The sequence below is a fragment of the Podarcis vaucheri genome (genome assembly GCF_965113315.1).
Source record: "Podarcis vaucheri genome assembly, chromosome: 8".
NCBI classification, from domain to species: Eukaryota; Metazoa; Chordata; class Lepidosauria; order Squamata; family Lacertidae; genus Podarcis; species Podarcis vaucheri.
The window spans coordinates 33,727,685-33,749,898 of NC_138766.1; the positions used below are offsets into that span (position 1 = coordinate 33,727,685).

Below are 22,214 nucleotides of genomic sequence, written 5' to 3' on the forward strand. Positions count from 1 at the left end.
GGGTAAGGGAAAGCAAAGGCATTGCTGACCATATCACCAAACTTGTTATCCATGCACCATAGACCATAGAAAATGGTGTGTTCTGCCAGTTCAGGTCCCATCAGATTTGTTTTAATATTTCAGTAACCTAGCAATATTAAGTATTTTTGACACAGTAATAAAATGTAACACTTCTGCTGCACACACTGCTGATGCTGCATTCTTCCATGTGCATTATATTTTGGGTGCTCTTTTGAAGGCATTAAAAAAATCCTTTACTGTTTTCTGCCAGTAAGAATCTGTTTATCATGCAAAGAGTGTATAAGGCCATTTTCCTTCTGACTATGAACCAAAAGCAGATCAATATGCCATGTCCTGTAACTTTAGTGCAATGTAACACATTGATTAAAACTGACAGGGAAATGCCTATTGTCGAAAGCTGACTAAAGCTAGCAGAAAATGTGGCATGAAACAGGTTGAGCAAGCACTTGCTGCTAGGAATGTGTATATACAAGCATCAGGATGAGTAAAGCAGCTTTAAAAGTTAGTAACACAGTGTGGTTTTTTTCTTCTGAATCAGATAAGACTTTTGAACATGAATGCAGCAATCTCCATGTGCCCCAAACATATCAGACTTTGATTTTTATAGGCTTGGACTAAGGAGGTGTGTATCATCTAAAAACAGAGGGTTCCCCCCCCCCTTTTTTTTTTTTTTGTTTAGAACCATTGGTTAATTTGTACAAATTTGGTCAATTAATCTATTAGACATTTGAAACCATCAACTAAGATTTCTTTAATTGGGTGATAGTCCTAACTTAAATGTAGTCCCATGACTGTTTCAATTGTCAATGGTGCTTCTGATTACAGAGTTGAAGATGTAGGTGAACATCAAGATAATTGTATCCAGAGATTATTACTGACACAATAGATGTTGCACAATTTCTCCCTGAAAAGGGGCTTTTTTCCGTCATGGCACCAAAAACCACACATTTTGGAGTGCTATGCAAGATTGCAGCCCCCCCCCCCGTGCTTTTTTTTGGGGGTGGGAATCATAGTGCAAAATTGAGCAAGATGGCCATCATTCTCTCACAAGGAAAATTTGGATGTCCCATTTTTTCTGGGACATTTGCAGGGTTTAGCAGCATGGCACATATGTATGGGATATATGTATGTGTGTTTATTTAAAGTACTTATATTCTGCATTTCAGGATAGGCCTCCCAAGGCAGCTTACAAAAAATCATCCAAAATTTCCATCTTACTATTTAAATAGTAAGCACTTCGTTCTCAGCAAACTCATGTGAAAGAAGAGGTTATTGGTTATGAGGTGATTCTGTGCTGGAAGAATATATTTTTTGGCACTTAATGAAAATGACTGGTTCTGCTATCTTAAACAATGGGATTTTCTGCCAGGTGTAAGAGAAACAGCCATGGAAGTTAAAGAATGACTCCTGTCCTGCACTTACTGTACCTTGGGGAGCTTCCAAATTTATGAATTTGTTTATGGCAAATTATATAGTCAGACTGCCTGAATCCATGTCACATCAAGAGAGTGGAAAATGTAATGGGTCAGAAAGGGGAGGGGAGCATGTAGTCCAGGGTGCCTGTTATGGTTGTCAATTCCACAGTTCCAATTGACCCATGTTCTGGCCTGCCACAGACACACATATTACAAGACACAGCTCTAGATGAAAGAACCTATTGTAAATGAACTGTTTTGTTTTGCAGATAGCAATGAGACTGGGATATCATCTAAAGAAGTGGCTGCCCACATGAGGAATCTTCTAAAGTTGTTCTTTAGTCCCTGCCCCATATCCATTCAGGGTCTGTGGTAAGACTTAAATTGCAAAATACAGTACTGATGGCATTAGGCACTTACTTTTTATTTTTTTAAAGTTGTAATCTTCAGCAGGATACATGTTGGAGATTTCAGAACAGATATGATGCACATATTTTAAAATGGTGCACAAGTAAAGCCCTTCTGGAGATCTTAAATATAATAAATGATATAATTGGGAGGAATATAGCATTAAATCCAAAGCAAATGTTACTTGGTTGTTCACAAGGAACTCTTAATGATGTAGAACTAGAACTCATACAACATTATTAATAGCAATGAAACTAGTAATATTGGGTAAGTGAAAATCTAATAGGCCATATATAATGTAATGGTATATGAAAATCTGGAATATAGTTATTTTCAGTAAGTTAATATATTATAAAAGGTGTAAGAAATGATGTGGTAAGAAATTTATCAAAGTAAATAGTTTGTTTGTAAGTTACTAGAACTTGAAATTTCAAGATAATTGTCAATCATATGTTTGGTTTAACTTAATTTAAACTGATTTAGATTCTTTCCTTTCCTTTTTCACAATTGATTGAGCTGCTGATCGTTGATATTATCTTAGTTATTTGCTTATCACCTAGAATTATAAGCATCATATTATGTAAATATTATATATAAATATGTGAATATATATGAAACTATTAAATGAATATTTTTAACTCATATACCATAGGTTTTTTTAAAAAAAACTCCTCTATGACTTTAAGAATTTGTGCCCATGGGACACAAGTTAGCGCCTCCGGCAATGGCGGATTTCCTCTGATCGGGAGGAATCCGCTCCATGGAAATCAGGGTCTGACCGCAACGGTGAGGTGGAGACCCACTAAAAACCACAGGCGGGAGAAGCCTGTGGACGTGGGATTCGGCTGGCACCTTTTGCGCCTCCCCTACTCGCGGGGAAACCCGGTTTCAGGGATCCGGAGCGACGTGGGGTGAGCAGCGAGGTGCTTCGAATCGACTGCTTCTTTCACGGAGTGAAGCCGTATTGCTGTTGCCGGAGAGCACTGACTTTTTCCTGTGGACAATTGGGCTCTAAACAACTACCCGTAAGTAGAACAGAAAATTGGATCTCTAAACTTCTTAATTTGGCATCGAAACGGGAAGGTTTCAAACAGGAAGTCCGCCTTCCTCTTTTGTAAATAGATTGAAGCAAAGACGTTGCAAGCTAAAGCCTGGAAAGTCTTTTGTAAAGGATTAAATCTCCATCGGTTAAAATAACTAAACCCCCCTTGGAAGCAGGAGAAGAGGGGGGAAATTCTAGATCGTTTAAGCCTGCAGGAGAGAGAGTGAAGAAAGATAAATCACCACCGTTTCGAACCTGGGAACGGACTGCCAGTAAGATTGACATTTTGGGAAACTTCATTGACTGTGAATAAAACGATGTTGACAGATAGTTAAATAAGAGAAATACATTGTTTCCATTGTTTCCTTTTACACTTAAAAAGGAGCAAAAAAAGTAACTGAAAATCGAAACTAACTCTGTTGCTGGATCTGCGTTTAAAAGGATGGATACAAATAGAAATTGTTTCCCCTAGAGGGAGCTTTTGAAACTGTTGCAGGAGTGGAGCTGGGGAATTTTCCAGCTGCAGAGATTAAAGAGCGTGAGAATCAGAGTCTGACCTTGGACAAGAATGTTGACAGAAGAAGCCTTAGTGATTGCATTTTGCAAGACAAGTGCTTTATTGGAACAGCTTCATGAGAAGATGGATGTGATGATTATTAAAATTGACAATTTGGGACAAAAAATGACCGAGTTGGGACAAAAAGGGAATACCTATACAGAAATTACTCAGGAATTGACCCAGGAATCTGTTTTGACACGGCAAGCTGTGGAGAAGACGAAGGAGAAAGTTGTTGTTGAACCTCAAGTAATTCAAGTGGAGAGAGCCCCGGCCTCACAGAGGCAATTTGATGAACATCAAATTGATCGAATCTTTATGATCGAATCTAGAGAAAGCCAGATTTGCTGGGATGGAGCCCTGCTTGGATTGGAGAAGGAAAGTTGGATAGATCCTCCTATGCAGGGATGCTCTGGCCTTTGGGATCTGGATTTGGGTCAGGGGGAGAGTGGCGCTCTGAAATATCTTTTGGACTTTAGTTCTGACTATGGAGAATGGGCTGACCTGTCGAGAAGGAATAAAGACATTGTTAGGTTGGAGCTTCCCCAAGATCTACTCCTCAGTGCCAAAGGAAGGAAATTAAGAACAAGATCAGCAGAAGATAAAGTAAAGTGCATGTATAAATATGAAGAAGATCTGCAGAAGGGACATGGAAGAGAGTTAAGAGCCTCGGACAGAAGGTCACCAGGTTGATGGACTATATGGTATTGATAGAAAAGACTGACAGAATCCGAGACCAGGGAGAAGAGACGGTGGAAGAAGATTGGAAAAAAAGTTTTTTTAAAAAAAATTATTTAGAGAAATGTTGCAAAATTAATGAGTGTTAGAAAAATGTTGGAATGAAATTATATGGTTTTAGTAGAAATGTTATAAGGAGCTAAGTATAAGTAAGTTTTAGGGTTTTAATGGTAAGATAAGGTTAAAATAAATTAAGATAATTAAATGACAGAAAACAGTGAAAGATGGAAAGGATTTGCTGAAATAATTAACAACTAGAACACAAAAAGGGAGGTGTGAGGAGGTCGATGAAACAAGTTAATGAAAGATAAAGATATGGAAATATTGGATGTGTTTTTAACTGTTTTTGCTTTTGTTTTTGTTTTGATGTATTGTGTTTTTTGCTTTTTTATATGTATTGTAATGTATTGATTTGTACTGTTTATTTTTTCTCTTTCTTTTTTACTTTTTTCTTTAATTCTTAAACTTTTAATAAATATTATTTTTTTAAAAAAAGAATTTGTGCCCATGGGTTACATCCCATTTGCACAAGACATGTTTGTGCAACAGGACTTCTTTCACACCTCCACACGCACTCCATCCCTTAATCTGCTCCAGAGAGTTTGGAAAAACTGCAGAAGAATATTGGAGGGTGGTGTGCAGCGGGGAGGAGAAGAAGTTCCATTGCACAGGCAGAAGTATTTGCATGAACAGTACAGTGGTACCTCGGGTTAAGTACTTACCGTATTTTTTGCACCCTAACACTCACTTTTTTCCTCCTAAAAAGTAAGGGGAAATGTCTGTGCGTGTTATGGAGGGAATGCCTACGGGTGGCATGCCTAAGGATTTTCCTCCTCTAAAAACTACATGCATGTTATGGTTGGGTGCGTGTTATAGAGCAAAAAATACGGTAATTTGTTCCGGAGGTCCGTTCTTAACCTGAAACTGTTCTTAACCTGAAGCACTACTTTAGCTAATGGGGCCCACTGCTGCCGCTGCGCCGCTGCCGTGCGATTTCTGTTCTCATCCTGAAGCAAAGTTCTTAACCCAAGGTAATATTTCTGGGTTAGGGGAGTCTGTAACCTGAAACGTATGTAACCTGAAGCATATGTAACCCGAGGTACTACTGTATAAGTTTGCTGGATACAACCTTATGTTTGCTTGCTTTCATTTACCCACCTCAGCTCCATTGCCTTTTCCTAAGCAGTCTTTAAACAGAAATAAAATAATAGCAACAACAACAACTAGGGAGACATGGGTAGAAATACCTACTCAGCCTTGGGACAGCTAACTGGTTACCCTGATCTAGTCACCACTTCTCAGCCTAACCTTACTCTGAAAGTTGTTATGAGACTGAAAGAGCAAAACCTTGAAAAATAAGTAGCTAAAATATAAAATGGAACATCTTGAATTGAATTCATATATTTATTTTTCTTCCCCTTTACAGAAACTACATATTATATGGAAGCTATGTATATGAAAGACACTGAAGAAAAAAGCAGATAGTCCTAGCAAGAGGTTGAAAATTATGACTGTTGGTACTCCTCCCATCCCTGATTGATTTGAGTACTGTGGTAATCTGAAAGGCACTCTAAACATCTTTCTTTTCACAAAGAAAGAAAGACAAAGCAACAGCCTTTTTCTGACATCACCACAAGTCTAAAGCACATTGAAAAGAAATGACCAGCCTACTTCCAGAAGATACTGTGGAGTCCCAGGGCTCAGATGAGCTTGAATGCAAAATCTGTTACAACCGCTATAACATGAGACAGAGAAAACCTAAAGTACTGGAGTGTTGCCACAGAGTATGTGCCAAATGTCTTTGCAAGATCATAGATTTTGGGGATTCTCCTCAGGGAGTCATTGTTTGTCCATTCTGTAGGTTTGAAACATGCCTGCCTGATGATGAGGTCAGTAGTCTTCCTGATGACAACAATATCCTTGTAAATTTGGCTTATGGAGGCAAGGTGAAGAAGTGCCTACCAGACAATCCCACAGAACTCCTGCTGACTCCCAAAAGGCTGGCATCTCTCGTTAGCCCCTCTCACACTTCCTCCAACTGTCTGGTTATAACTATCATGGAGGTTCAGAGAGAGAGCCCTCCAACCCTGAACTCAACCCCTGTTGTGGAATTCTACAGGCCCACAAGCTTTGACTCTGTTGCATCTGTGCCTCATCACTGGACGGTGTGGAACTGTACATCCTTGCTCTTCCAGACTTCAATTCGAGTCCTAGTTTGGTTGCTAGGCTTGCTATATTTTAGTTCCTTGCCTTTAGGGATCTACTTACTGGTATCAAAGAAAGTCACCCTTGGGGTAGTCTTTGTCAGTCTTGTTCCCTCGAGTCTTGTTATTCTCATGGTTTATGGCTTTTGCCAGTGTATATGTCATGAGTTTCTGGACTGTATGTCTTCTTAATAGCAATTGAAACGAAACATGTGAAATTGCCATAGATGTAGCACTGTTAACTTAAATTTCTTGTTTGTATTTTTTATTTTTATCCTTCAAGGAAAATAGGAGTGCTGACAAGTGGTCCTTTTATTATTTAAAGGGTAATTGAATGGTTGGTTTCTTCTGCTCTAGCCTGTATTACCAATGAATAAACAAATATCTTTTTTTTTTTTAAGTCTAAGCAATAGAAAGAGGGTGAGGCAAGTACAACCACCTAACTGGGTGCCTGATCCTATGCTGCAGTAATATTTTTATTTTCAATAGATTATTCATATAAGAGAACAGTTAAGATTACTGGAGTCATTTCAGAAGAAATGCCTGTTAATATTTTAAAATGTCTCTTATTTACGTGGGTGAGTAACATTGCTCTGGGATTTAATCAGCTGTGACCCTCTAATGATTAAGTCCCACTGAAACGGGGCAAGAACAGAGATCTAACAAGGTAATTGGACATTTCATCGGTGCCTCTGATCTTTAACATGCACAAAGAAAATAGGTGCTACCATCACATCAGAACTTTTTGCCAGGCTTCCAGACAGTGAAAGAGACTGAGGAATAGATGGTTGCTTTTAACTAACCGAATAGGTAGAAAATTGTAAAGGAGGCATATGCGCCACAACAATACATGGATGTATCTTTGTTCACTGTTAACATTTCTTCTCAAATATGTTTTTGATTAAAAGCATTACAAAGCCTTACCTGTGACTATCTTCTGCATGCAGAAATATGAAGAGCTGCTATTTTCCTTGTGCAAGAAAAATCCAGCTGCATCCTGAAGAGTCTGTTCCTTGTGTGGTGACCTGTTTAGTATGCCCATAGCTTGTGCAAAGTCTTACACAACCATGCACATTTCTTATTCTGCCACTTGTGGACCTCTGGATTGCAGTTGTGGTGTTGTAATATGCATAAGCTAAAATAATAATAATAAACAGATAGAGGGTTGTTATAAAGTGCTTAGGTTGGTTTAAACTAAGCTTTCCCTAGAAAACAGGTTGGAAGAGGATCACAGCCTTGCCTACTTAACCTAATAATTTTGAACTTCTTTTTATGAGGCCATACAAACCTCATGGTTTATACAATCGAAACCAAATCTCGTTATAGCAATTAAAACTGTGGTTTCAGTTTTGCAACATAGTCTCACTTTTGTTTACATCCAAGATGGATGACGTATTGAAGTGTGAAAATGCATTAAGCTGTATAATTGTTTGCCCTATTTTTTATTTTAAGTAAGCCAAATGATATTAACATTTAGAAATCTTTAAGGACTTCATAAGAGGCATATAATTTTGGGGATGACATGCAGCATGTCATGGAAGGAGAAAAGGCAAGTAGTGCATAATAGCTGATGCAGGAAATAACTGGTGGGATTCAATTAACAAGTCCCATTAGGACTCTCCCCCCCCAACACCCCCCCCTGTATTTTACAAAAGAAAGCACTCAAAGCACATCTAAAGAAGTGTTACTTTTGTCCATTACTAATGGCTAGCATTGAAAACTTAATATTTCATAGAATGATCTGTTACTACTACTTTAAAGTGCTTGCAACAAGGCATGGGTAGTGGCATGGCCAGCACCAGTAAACCGCAAAGTGTAACTAATTTGTGACTCCATCAGATACGAAAAAGTCCATCTAAGAAAATATGTTTTATAGTGTCTGTAACATTTGTATAATTTGTTTGTGTGCATACATGTTACAAGAATTTATATATTTGTAGGGAATTCACATTCAAAATTGTCCAAGCTGTACTATCTCCTAATAAATGAGTTCTTGACGTAGGATGGAATATAGGTATAAATGTGTATCATTTCTGTACATGACTGTGTACTGTGCTTGTCATCATCTCTGATGTTTCTATCAGTCTGTGTTTAACCTGTATGTTTTTTTAAGATCTGCTATGGATGTAGTACACATACTTTTTATGTTTTAACACATGTCAAATGTTTATAATGTCTACTCAGAAATAATACTTGATATTTGTAATTCATTTCAAGTGCTCAAAGTCTTCACATAGCCTTACAACAACTCTTTATGGCCAGCACTATCATAGTATTATATTGCAGATTGGGGAAACAGGCAGAAGCTGAGAAAATAACGACATGCCTAAGACCACCTCATCACCTTGTTATTATAGTTCTCCTCTCATTCTGCCCCAAATAGTTCCTGAAGCATTGTTTTTTAATACATAACAGTATCAGCATTCCTTTCTACAAACTGCATAACTAGTTTTGAATAGCAGAATGAGTCAAAAGCCCTTCCCTTTCAATTTCATGACATCCCGCGGGATGGCCTTTGGATTGTGTAAACAAATCTGAAGGCAGAGGTGTGTTCAGATGCTCCTATCATGAGATGCTAAAGTAGTCTTTCTCCAGCATCATAATCGTAGACACTGTACAGGTGATACATACAGTGATAAGGGATCGGAATAGAGAGAAGGGAGTAAACTATTCTCTGTGCACTGAAGTCAGAAGTCTGATAATATGAATGTGAGTATAGGGGGGAATGCTCAGAATCCTTGATATACTGCATAGTCTTAAATATTTTGCCACCTATGACAGAATAGTGTTGCCATAGTTGCCACTGCAATACCAGCCTGATAACATACTCTGAAATTGCAGTGAACACTTGACAGCGGCGTAGCGTGGGTTGTCAGCACCCGGGGCAAGGCAAGTAATTTGCGCCCTCTAACCCGGGGCAAGGCAAGTAATTTGCGCCCCCTAACCTGCCGCCACTGCCAGCTTCTTCTTGCTGCTGCCTGGTCTGGTCTGGTGTGGTTCTTTCCCACGCTCAGCGCTGCGCTGGGCGGCCACTGCACTGTCCCTCCCCCAGATAGTCCCTCGCTCTCTCTCCGCACCGCACGCCTGGCAACCACCCCCTCCACAGTGGGCGGCGACCCAGCGGCTCGGATCAGATTCGCACAGCCAGCACTGCAGTGAGAGTGAGTGAGTGAGCCAGGTAGGGGCAGAGAGCTGCGAGTGTGAGCGCGCGCCCCCCAGATGTTGCACCCGGTGCGGCCGGCCCCCCCTGCACCCCCCACGCTACGCCACTGACACTTGACAGAGCCAGCCTTGTTTGAGTTTATCACTCTGTAACTGCAATGTGAAGTCATGAGTTGGATCCGTAACACAACCACCAGAGATCCAGCATCAGAGATGGAGTTTTGGTTTCAACTCGCATCACCTCAAGCACAATTCTGCCTCCGTTATTAAATGCTTCTTATAATTGTAATGTATTTCTTCCATTGCACTCATGCATCATCCACCTTTGGGTGCATACAGACATACCTTACAGGAGCCAGATTGTTTTTTCTTCTGCGGAATAAACTTGGCTCCTCCCTGGACCATACACCTGTGGTTCCAAATGCAGCGCAGATCCAGGCAAATTTTAGATTCAAAAAGGAAAACTCAAGTGCCTGGAATCTTAATCTAGTTGAATGTTTCTGCTGTCCTTTATGTAAATAAGAAAAAGAGCCAAACCATTTTTTTCTTGACATGAAACACCATTCTGTGTAGGGGTGGCGGGTGTAGTTTCAAAATTAAAGGATAACCCTTCAAAACTGCACAACAAGCATTGTGTTAGCAGGGGCCATGTGACATGAGATGCCAGTGGTATTTAACCTGGTCATATAAAACCACAGAGTCAAAGTATCTGATTCTGGTCCAGCTCTACTTCAGATGGCCTTAGTCTACTTGCAAGTCTCTCAGCTGCCTGGTTTATTGTTCAGATGTCTTGGTAGTTTGTTTTTCAGAGGTGTGTTCCTAGAGGGGCCAATTAGAAACAGAAAAAGGAAAGAGGAAGCAAGCGGAGGAAGAAAGGCGTTGGAGGGCAAAAGAAAGAAGACAGAAATGGTAAGAAACAAAAAAGGAATGAAAAAGCAACTTTTTCTGATTTCAATATCTGCCTTCTGGGTGCTTGTTATGAAAAGGGAAATAAATTGGTATGTAATAGAAAGTCATTATTTAAAATGTAAATAAAAATTATTGGTGGAGGAAGCTCATGTGTATTTACAATAACAAAGATCCCACTCCCACATAAGTGACTGATGGACAAAAGTGAGATGCGGTGAAATGTGCCTTAGGTCAGATTGGATGTCACCAGTTTAGTTCTTCCCACAACACTGTGCAAAAGAATTATACTCTCCTCAAGTACAGAAAATGGTGCACATCTTAGCTGGAAGTCTAGGAAAAAACTGAAGGGCAACAACATTGTGAGAGTGAGTAGCTTTTTGCTACTCCTTGTAGCACTGTGGAAGAGCAGAGTATTTATTTATTTATTTTATTTACTTACTTACTTACTTACTTACTTACTATAGCATATTTTTTCTCTTGGTCATGTGTGGTGTATTTCCATCAACTGTGCTGATGTCATTATGACAGACTGAACAGAATTTAGCAAAAATAGAAGCAGATAATTCCTTGTATCCAGCTATGACAATTTATGTATTCTGCCACAATCTGAGTGTTTTTGCCTAGTCTGGTGTTTAAATAAAATAACTCAAGCTGCTGGCTTTCCCCCAGTTCTATGAAGAGATCTATGGCACAATCTTATACAATATTAAGTGACCAGAATATGCTATTCTTTTTCTCAATAGGAGGCCCATACATTCTAAGTGACACTGCTCATTTTATTTAGAATGAAATGCATTTTGTGCATTGGTTTTTATCTTGTTCTGATTCAGTGGTAAGCAGCAGATTTTCTCAGAGGGAAAGTGGTGCAACATGCAGAAGTGTAGACAGGCCCTAAAACACTGCCATCCTTTGAGGTGTGCACCTACCTGGAGTTTTCTCTAGATTTCTCCAACCAAAAATTTTTTTTGCAAAAATGCAAATATTGGGGAAAGTGTGCATAAAAATGAATACATTAGTGGAAATGACATCCTAAAATTGCATTATATTAGGAGACATTGCTTGCATAAATAATGTCTATTACTTGAAACTGTATTCAAAATTGGGTTTGTTAGGGGCAATTAGCATTAAAATGCTGGAGAATTTTCATGAGGATTTTTTAAAAAGAAAATTTGCAAATTGCTGCCAAAATGTGGAGAACCAAATTTAAGATTGGAGAAATGAGAAGTTGATAGACCTTTCCATCCCCAGTTAGAACAAAGGTGAAGGGAAGTTAGGAAAAAAAATGTTTATTTTCATTTATTAACATACTTTGTAGCTCATGCCGTCAATGTAAATTTATATTCTCTGGGCAGCTAGTAATAAACAAAAGTCCTTTAAAAAATACAAGCAAACTAAAAACAACAGTTCATTCCAACAGATATTAAGATCAAAGCAATGCAAATTAAAAATGTTATCATTGGCTTTATGTTGACAGTTTCTGTGTGCATCTATCAATTTTTTTAAAAAAATCCAATAATGCTTGTATCCCATCATTCCTCCTGGGACCCATGATGGCGTATATGGTACTCCTCAATATTTTATCCTCACAATATATATGTGAAGTAGGTAAGGCTGAGAGATGGTAACTGATCCGACGACTCCTAGCAAGCTTCATGGCTTGGTGGGGATTTGAGCCTGAATCTTGCCAGTTAATGTCCAACACTAACCACCACTCCACACTGGCTAATAAGTCAACCAAGCATTGGCTTCCAGACAGCAGACCATAGGCTTGCCATGCATCTGGAAAATCCCTGCCATGTCCTTGTTTTTGGGTGTAAAAATGGTGGCTGGGGCAGGGGGCAAAATGTCAGGGAAAACCTGGATGTCTATTTTGGGTGGAAGTTCCCCCCAAAAACCTCAACAATTTGGGTAGGGTTTTTTTACAAAGCTGAACACCTGCGGGTCTCAGGAATCTTACTTTTTGAAATATGGCAACCCTAGCAGACCATTGCGCTGTGATCCTTCTCCCCGTACTTGCTTTTCTCGTTAAAGTCCCTTGCAACCCATCCTTCTATTTTTGACTGTAGCAGGGAAACAGAAATGAATAGTACCAATGCATAACCTTAGTGGCAGACTTCAGAAAGAGAGCTCTCAGCAAGGGAAACCAGCAGCAGCTCAAGACGTGCTCCCTTTAAATGATTCCCCCGCCCCTGGCTGGTTGACATTTAATCAAACTGAAAAGGAGGGGGAGAGCCTCTTACCTCCTACCTTGACTGACTTGAGGCTTGATTGTGCAAAATTGAGGAAATCATAGGGAACTGCAGGTGGTCAATGCAACAGAAAATCAGAACCTGCTTAAGCAGATTCACCTGGCAACTTTCAAAATGCTTAGCTATTATGAGCAGCAACACAAGACACTAACTTTCTCCCAAAAGGTAAGCTTTGGCCAGGGGTCCAATTGGTGGAGCACAGGTTTTTCATATAAAAAGAGCCCTGCTGGGTCAAGCCAAAGTCCCATCTAGTCCAGCATCCTATTTTCACAGTGGTCAAGCAGATGCCTATGGGAAGTCTACAAGCAGGACTTGTGCTGTCCAGCAACAAGCCTTCAACTTTTAGTAGTTATTTTTAACTACTGGAAAGTTTCTGCTGCAAATAACAATGACCAGGGCAGGCAGGCAGGGGGACAGGTAGGTGTGTAAAAAAAATGAAGCCAGGAGAAGGATTAACCTTCTTCCCCCTGTGTTGTGGTCCAGCTGGGGAATTTAAAAAAAACAGAAGGTGAATCTGAGGCATGGAATTCAAATAAATATTTAATGTAACTCCAGTCAGACCTCATCAGAGTACTCATCAGGGGGACTGTTATGTACTAAGCTTGGATCCTAGAACAATAGGCAGGTAGGATCCTAGAATGCAACAGCTGATTGGCTTGCAGGAGAAGACCAATCAGGCTGCAGGAGGGAAGCAGAATCAGCCAGTCAGACGGGACTCATTGTGTAAATAATATATATAAAGGCCTGAGGTTTTGGGGGAAATGCAATCACTGTTTTACAAGCTGCAATAAAGAGCATGAAATCACTGCAGGCCTCCGAGTACAGTCATACCTCAGGTTGAAGTAGCTTCATGTTAAGTATTTTCGGGTTGCACTCCACGGCGGCCCAGAAGTAATGGAGCGTGTTACTTCTGGGTTTTGCTGCTTGTGCATGTGCAGATGCTCAAAATGATGTCACGCGCATGCGTGGAAGCAGTGAAACACGATGCGCAGACGCATGTTACGTTCTACTCAGGATGCGAACGGGGCTCTGGAACGGTACCACTGTATATTTCATGGACCAAACTGAGTCATCTGTGGTAAGGTCCCACAGTTCTATAAGGAGTTAACTAATCTGTGTTTTACTGTCTTCCCAGGACTTCAAAAGCAAAACAAAAGACAGTGGAAACTGAATGGCTCATTGAGCATCCAGCCAACAATACATGATTGGTGATCTGTATTCCAATTAGCAGGTAGTAATAATAATGCCACTTTTCTTCCATGAAGATCAAGGTGGCATGCATGATTCTCCACCCCAACCCATTTTATTCTCACCTGTCCCAGTGGTGGCAAACACGTGCCAGAGCCCTCTCTGTGGGCATGCACTGCATCACCCCAGCACAGAGCCGGCAGAAGGCAAGGATGTTACGTTGAGTCCTCAGCTCAACTTGGGTAGCCGGAGTGCCATGTGCACAGGAGCAGAATGCGCTGCCTGTCAGGGCGCCAACTTTCTCCAAAACAGAGGTCGCAGCTATTCTTTGGCCCGAGTTCATAGTGCCCAATTGTGGAAAGGCTTCTGGAGCATATTGTGGCAATTAGTATTTTGCACGAGCGGGTTGTGAAATAGCACCAGCAATGATTATGGTGGGCCCTCAGTTTCGGATGCAGGGCAATAAAGAGCCGAAATCCCCAAACTGGCCTGTCTGCTGCAGTGCCTTTAAGGCTCCTTTTGCTCAGCCGCTCAGCGTGGGATGCCCAGACCGAGAAGGCGCCCTCGTAGCCAGGGAGGCGCAAAGGGAAGCTCCGGGTGGGGCATTGGTCCCATTTGGATACGCCCCAAGCAGGCACTCATGTTGTTTTCAGAGGCTGGGCGTGAATCCTGGGACTTGTGTCCGAGTAGAAGTGCCTCGGATGGGTGCAAAATGGAGCCACAACCCCCAAGGCGTGCATTTTCCCTTGGGGAGCCTCCACTGTGGGTGAGGAGGGTGCAGCACTCTGTGCATGCTCAAAGCTATGCTGCTGCGTTGGTGGTCCGCTGAGAGCTCCCAGCAGGCACCTTCCTCCTCCTCCTCCTCCTGCTGCTGCTGCTGCTGCTGCTGCGAGGTTGAGGTTTCACATTCATTGTTCAAAAGCATGCCAAATGCAAACTTTTACCTTTCAATAAAAAGTGGTTTGTATCATTGAAAGCTCTGTCATTGTGTTTTTCTTTTAAGACAAAAGATGTTAATGTATGAGTTGTTTTTTTCTAAACTAAAACCTCAGTGTTCAGGTTAAATTGCTGTGTTGGCACTTTGTGATAAATAAGTGGGTTTTGGGTTGCAGTTTGAGCACCTGGTCTCTAAAAGGTTCGCCATCATGACCTATTCACTTTATCTTCACAACCCTGTGAGTTGGGCTAGGGTGAAAGACAGTGACTGGTCCAAGGCCACCCAAGTGAGCTTCATGACCAAGTGCGGATCTGAACCCTGGCATCTCAGACCCCATTCCAACACCCTTAACCACTGCAACACATTGGCTCTAGGTCTGCAGACGTGAACAAAAGGCTTTTGGACACATTTGGTCACAATCCAGTGCACCCAGTTATGGAATCAATTGAGTTTAAACTTGTATAAGCCAGTAGTGGTTTCTGACCATTCTATATTACACCTTGGCTATTGTTCCAAGACAACATGTTGTTCCAAGAAGTCAAGGGCCAAATTGCATGTTGAGACTCAATGCTCTTGCTTTCCTTTTAATTACACGTGAAAGGGTGATTGCTATTGGAATAACAATGTATAAGAAGGGAGGTTTTTCCCTTCTCTACCCTGCCAGCAACCACCCCCTCTGCCAAAAACTGTGGTGTGCCGCTGTGTGGCTTTGAAAAAAATGTTCTCATTGGTGCCAACACAAACTTGTTCCCAAGTCTCATAGCCATACAGAGGGATTGGTTTTCAGGTAGTCACTATTAAGGAGAAGAAAGGGGCAATCCTCATCTTCTTGTGCACTCAGTCACAGTAATAATTGCCCCCCATGCTTGTAATTAATTAAAGAAAAACAAGAGCTATAGCTGCATGCTGTGTACTAAGCATAACATGTAGTTTGCCAAGGCAGAGGCAAACAGTAATCCATGGATCGTTCAAGTGTTTAACAATCATCTGTTTAAACAATATTATTTCTTTTCAAAAATCAGCCAACTAGCAATATATATATGAACACTAGTGATACTGTTCAGACTTGGGTTGTGTTAATTTTTGATAGCTTGCCACCGCAGATGCTTAATTGCTGCTAAGCATAAACTGATTTTCTTAAATGAAACATGTTAATATTTCTAAACTCTTTCTAATATTGCATAAGCTTTTCCTAAATGCTAGCTGCTGTTGACATCAGTTTCAGCAAATATATTTAGCACAATACACTAATGTGTTGGCGGTAAGCCTCTTAATGAGTCTTAAGGGAGCTTTCTTTGATTTGTTTTAAACTGCAGTCACAACGAAGAGAACAATTACGGTACTTTTCAAAGATACGAGCACTGCAGTACTTCCTAAAACATGTTCCTTGCCACTTTAGAACAGCCGTGTAGCCCTTGCAGCTCAATAAACAGCTGATTACACTAAGGATACAGTAAAACTAACCTGTACCCATTGCATTCTTGTACATTCTACACATTGGGCATGCCTAATCTAGCTGTTATTCAAGATGGAATCAGCTGTCTGTCCATCTTTTTAATGAAGGTGAATGAAAGTATATACAGTGGTACCTCGGGTTACAGACCCTTCAGGTTACAGACTCCGCTAACCCAGAAATAGTACCTCGCGTTAAGAACTTTACTTCAGGATAAGAACAGAAATCACACCGCGGCGGTGCAGTGGCAGCGGGAGGCCCCATTAGCTAAATTCTCTTAACCTGAGGTACCACTGTAGCAAGTTGACAAACATGCAGCACCTATAGGCTTTAAAACAAGGGTTGCCTAAAATATGAAACCCCCTATGGTTCTCCTTCCTGCATGTTGTGAGTGGGGATTCTGTTGCAACAGCATTTCAAATAAAGATCTGGCTTACTAGTCGCCTTACTTGCTTACTTGGTTGCAAATCTCTCGCTTCTTCCCAACTGGCAGAGAACCCTCCCAGGGAAATTTTGAGTGGTGGTAGAATGACTCAAATTGGTTCTCCCTGGTGAGTTTATAACACTCCCAACCGTACCTAAAGATTCCAGAGATTGAATATCTACCTCTGTGCATGTAATTGGATATGTGTTTTTGAGAGCCATCTAAACAAGTCACTCCTTTAAATAAATATCAGTTCTTATAAACTGATCCTGACTGTGGTAGTTACAGATAAAAGCAACCATGAAGAGCAGGGGGTGGGGAAATTTTTTTCTGGCTGGCAGATCAGATGCTTATATCCTCCCCCCGCCGCCGCCGCCATGGAGGCGGACAAGGGTCCCCACCTGTCAGTAAGCATCACACCTTCAAGTGCCAGTTGTGTGGACTTCAAAGCCAACACAGCAAAGGTTTTCAGACAAATGCTCAAGAACAAAAACTCCACACTGAGTCAATCAGGGTGATAGCAGGGACAGTAATAGTGGCTTTGGAATAAACAAAACCACACAGAGCACTACAGAGTTCAAACCCCTTTGCAGCTCCTGGCCTTCCAGTTTTAATCAGCACCTCCTAAACACTTTCTGGTTCTTTGGTAGCAATCATCAGTTCTTGGGAGCTGAACTGAAATCAATAGGATTTAATTTCCACATGCATGAAGACACTACTACAGCCTCCACTTAATGAAGCTTATTGGGCAAACGACCTGTGCTTCTTTTTGCTAGCTTGGAGATTTGGGGCCTGTGTTAGCCACACTTTAAAAAAAAAAAAAGGTTTTCCCTTCCTTTGTTATGAATCTTGCCTTTAAACCAGGGACAAGAGTGAATGCTGACAACTTGAAATCTGTCAGTGTTGGCAAGGTTTTGCCGATTTGGGAGTGCAGAGGGGAAAGTCACTCCGACACTGTTCCTGATCAGGCTGATGCAGCAGCAGTAGTAGAGAAAACTCTCTGTGAGCGACAGTGACAGCGCAGCAAGTGATTGGGTGAGCCATCAGTTCATAGCCCTGCACATCTTTCCTGTGCTCCAACTGGTGACAAAGGGATTGTTTAGCAGGCAGACAGCTATTGCCCACGGCAGAGCCTCCATTAGTAAGCTGCTGGTGACTTCAGCCTCATACTTCCAACCATCCAAGAAATGTAGAAGCAGCATTTTAATCATCACTCTAGTGAAGCAGCTGAGTGCTAATTAGATTATGGCTTATGAATTTCAAATTCAGGGAAGACTGCCTAAAGCTGTCATTCTCTCCCTGCATGACTTCATGTCTCCCTCCTGCTTCTGTCTGTATGCTCACCAGGCCCATTGCTGGGGCACTGACATTCAGGGGGCAGATGGCACAAAGGGGGTATAATTATATTGATGGAGCACATGCCCTTGGCTAACTACAAAGTCTCAATCGAAAATAATTGGAGTATTGTAACAAATATTTAACTGTTCCAAGGTTTTACATCTGAAATGCAATGGTTCACTTTAGGGGGTTTTAAATTAAGGAATATATTATTTGGGAAGAAGGGTGGGATACATACTAAATAAAAGCTGCACCTGTTGACCTGCACATGACAATTGCCAACATGTGCATGGACAGCACAGTCGTAGCATTGATTGCATTTGCATCCCACCATTTCCCCCAATGAGCTTATTGTAGTGTACATGGGCTGAGTTACACACACTGTCATTGAACTGCTTGAGACTACCCAAGCTCCAAGTCTGCAGGGATTTGAACCTGGTCTTCTAACATCCAACAACAAATGCCTAAGAAGAGCCTTCCGCACCCTGGTGGCCTCCATATGTTTTGGACTCCTGTTCCCACCAGGATGTTTGTCATAGAAACATCAGTCGTTGTTAATAGGCAAACACTTAAGTAAAAAAACAACACACACCAGTGCTTAAGGAATAAATTCCGTGCGAATGGGCAATCTTGAATCTCACAGCATTTTTAAAAAATATTTTACTCAAGTGTTGTTATGGAGAGCTTCAGTTTGGCTTTGGATATAGTGGGTGATGGCGGCATTTAACATGTTCTACCCAATAAGAGGGAAGGGGAGCTTGCTGCACCTAGAGGGCATTGTGAGGCAGTGCAGAGGTACAAGCACAGGTAAAGGTAAAGGGACCCCTGACCATCAAGTCCAGTCGTGGCCGACTCTGGGGTTGCGGCGCTCATCTCACTTTATTGGCCGAGGGAACCAGCGTACAGCTTCCGGGTCATGTGGCCAGCATGACTAAGCCACTTCTGGAGAACCAGAGCAGCGCATGGTTTACCTTCCCACTGGAGTGGTACCTATTTATCTACTTGCACTTTGACGTGCTTTCAAACTGCTAGGTTGGCAGGAACAGGAACTGAGCAATGGGAGCTCACCCCATTGCGGGGATTCGAACCGCCGACCTTCTGATCGGCAAGTCCTAGGCTCTGTGGTTTAACCCACAGTGCCACCTGCGTCCCTTACAAGCACAGGAGGGAGCAGTTAATAATGATAATTACATCTGCAGCCCACACTGCGTACTGCTGGCCACCCAGCAGCTGAGTGCTTCCATGGAGTTGAGCTAGCAGTCTTTGTGCCTCCCCACCACCTCACCATCCCCCCCCCCGTAAAGGTGCTGGATTCCCCTCTGATACCTCATGTGGTCTGCCATCTGAACTAGTGCTAAGATCCTCAATCCTTTCGACACTAGACAGCAGCATTTTCCAGAGATTACATTAGTATGACAGAGCCTCACCTTCACAATCTGTCCTTCCAGTGAGCACTCAGGGCTGATTTCCTTAAGAATGGGTAGGCTTGATCTTCTTGCAGTCCATGGGACTCTCAAGAGTCTCCTCCAGCACCATAATTCAAAATTTGAAGTACTACAAACAGGCAAAACCTATTTGACGGAGACCATAGTGGCATATATATTGTTACACTCCACCCCATTGTCTGAGCAATGTGAAAATCCAGGGGTTCCAGGCGCCTACCCAGGCTCCGTGTTTCCTTTTGGAAATGAGGCACAGTGAAGGCTGTGATGTCTTTAGGATATATGGTTTATTGACACTTATATACAACCTGAACCTGTGATGGAGGGGCTCACAGCATTAACACTCCAAGAGGGTCCTGTGTCTCCCATTGCTGCAGTCTTGGATTAAAAAAGAAATCAAACATAGTTCTGACTCTCTCGCTTGCTTGCTTACTTTAACAGACTGCCATCCCCACCACCACCACAAGCTCTCATCCCAGCCAAATGCTATCCTAAACAACTGTTCTCCTTCAAACACTGGCCTTTGTCCTGCTAACTAACTCCTGAGGAGGGGCCCCTCTCTCTGAAAAGATTCCTAATGGCTCATCACTTGCCTTCATGGTCCATCTTAGGCGATCTCTTGAAGTCAGTCTGGCTTGAATTTAGCTTGCTAAATCTAGTGTCTGACACCCAGGAATTAGAGCAAGGTCCAGGCACCCCACAACCTCATATCTCTCTCTCTCTCTCTCTCTCTCTCTCTCTCTCAATGTATACCATGAGCAAGGATGGCTCTCCCGTACCATGTTTGAGTATCTGAAAAATACCATTTGTACCAGCTGAAAAAACCTGGATTTGTTATGTATGGCTGTATGTATGCTGCACATTCATATGGTTGAAATCTGCATCCTTAAATCACTTTCTAGACTCCAAATTCTTTTGTTATTCAGCTTTTCTTCTCCCCATCAGACACACTTGATGTTAAATGAAAAGCTGCAACATGGTTCATTAACAAAAGGCAGCCTGTTAGCTTTCCTCCTTCCACTGCAAAATCCATTAATAATCATTTAGAAATTGCCTTAGTGTGCTTTAGGGAATGTTTGTGTAATTTTCAGAGAAGCCAGGTTCTAACGAAAGCCATTGCCTAAAGAAAGAGCGGTTGCCAGTTAATTTTTGTTCTTCTTCTCGCTCTGAATAGTTACAGCCGTCTTGATTAGAGATTGGAGACACTTTCTCAGCAGGCTCTCTTGGCTCTGGTAACATTCATTTAGGAAGGAATTCTGGAGGTTTGCCAGTCAAATGGGAGGTTGTTCAGCACACCGATTCTTTAACTGGTGGGTTTTGGTAGCCTGGGGGTTTCCCAGTTACTTGCCAGTACTCGGTATTTGTAACAACAAAGCTCAAGGGGATGAGCTGCTTTTGCTTCTGGGTAGCAGTGGTGCATGCTTGCCAGTCTCAGACAGTGCTTGGTTGATTATCCTTCTGCAGAGACTCCCCAAAATATCCCAGGCTTATTCTTTCCCTGACTCAAATTGGTAGTCAACATGGTAAGTGAAAGTGGGCCATCTCTACATGACATCCCCACTCCCTACAGTACATGCCCCCAGATCACTCATAATATATATTGCCATGTAGCCAATTCAGAAGGGATCAAGATAATCTGTTGTCATTGGAAATAACCCAATGACCATCTGGGGGAGCTTAATGTAAATTAAGGTGAGGAATCACTTATGGCTAGAAGGCCAGGTTCAGACATGGTCACGGGGGCGCCGACTTATAAAAAATATTGGGGGAGCCCGCGAAAGCTCATGAATAATAAATAAGCTCATGAATATGCAGATAAAGTGGTGCCGCCTCCTCGTGAGCGAATAGGGGAGAGCGTGCTGCGCCTATTAATCAGCTCCGAAGGAAATTGGGTGGAGCTTTTGCTCGGGAGGGAGGGCAGGAGGCATGCAGCCCGCCCCTGTGCATTTTGGGCTGGGGGAGGGGCGGCGGTGGCGCTCTGCTGGAGGGGCGCCCGAGATTATTGGGGGGGCAGAGCCCCCCCAAATGAATTTTTGAGGGGGCTCGGGCCCCCTCAGGCCCCATGGAGTCGGCGCCTATGGACATGGACCACTTCAACAAGTGGGCAGGGCCTTCAACCTTCCATCACCTGACATCAAGTGATTCTTTACAGCTTCAGCTTGAATTTGGCACTGTCCAGGGCAGCAGAAAAAGTTCCCAATTCAAAAAGCAGCAAACACGAGCCATGGCCACAAAGGAAGAATTGGGAGTGGCCTTTAGCCCAGGAACGTCCCCTTGTGTGGAGGAGCTCTACACACTCACCCTGGTGCATGAATAGGGTGAGTCCCTTTACACAATTATTGTGTGTGTTGCTTGGCTGGCAGGCGCACTAGCCATGGGAGACCATAGCCAGCAAGGGCAGTGTTGCTCCATGCAACACATGAAGGTGAACACCAGGGCCAGCCTGACAATGAAGCGAGGTGAGGCTATTGGCTCAGGCGGCGGATCTGCACGATGCCTCATGACACCACCCAACCACTGCCACTAATGCCCACCCCCCTTTTACTTCCCGGACCGCCTCAGGCAGTGTGCATGTGGTGCATGTGCATACATGTAGCATTTTTAATTTTGCCTAGGGCAGCAAAACGTCCTGGGACAGCCCTGCTGAACACCTCTCTTGAAAATTCTCTATTGGAGATCCATATTCCCTGTGCAGACTTACAGTTCCTAAGAGTCATTGGGGAAAGGA

The 22,214-nt window shown here is 42.3% G+C and overlaps 1 protein-coding gene and 1 long non-coding RNA gene across 6 annotated transcripts in view; both read left to right on the forward strand.

The window, feature by feature from the left end:
- RNF182 (ring finger protein 182) overlaps positions 1 to 8,393 on the forward strand; it is a 21,557-nt gene extending 13,164 nt beyond the window's left edge. For 3 of the 5 annotated variants that reach the window (XM_082235056.1, XM_082235057.1, XM_082235058.1), the window contains exons 2-3: positions 1,706 to 1,808; positions 5,607 to 8,393. In XM_082235056.1, coding sequence (XP_082091182.1) covers positions 5,839 to 6,576 — 738 coding nt within the window. In that variant the 5' untranslated portion in view covers positions 1,706 to 1,808; positions 5,607 to 5,838 and the 3' untranslated portion in view covers positions 6,577 to 8,393. The remainder of the gene's footprint in view (positions 1 to 1,705; positions 1,809 to 5,606) is intronic. The other 2 variants (XM_082235060.1, XM_082235059.1) reach the window with 2 other exon arrangements.
- Positions 8,394 to 9,665: 1,272 nt separating this feature from the next.
- Positions 9,666 to 14,537, forward strand: LOC309539710. Its single transcript, XR_014222973.1, has 3 exons — positions 9,666 to 10,455; positions 11,286 to 11,369; positions 13,840 to 14,537. It is a non-coding gene; the product is annotated as an uncharacterized lncRNA (long non-coding RNA).
- The last annotated feature ends 7,677 nt before the right edge of the window (positions 14,538 to 22,214 follow it).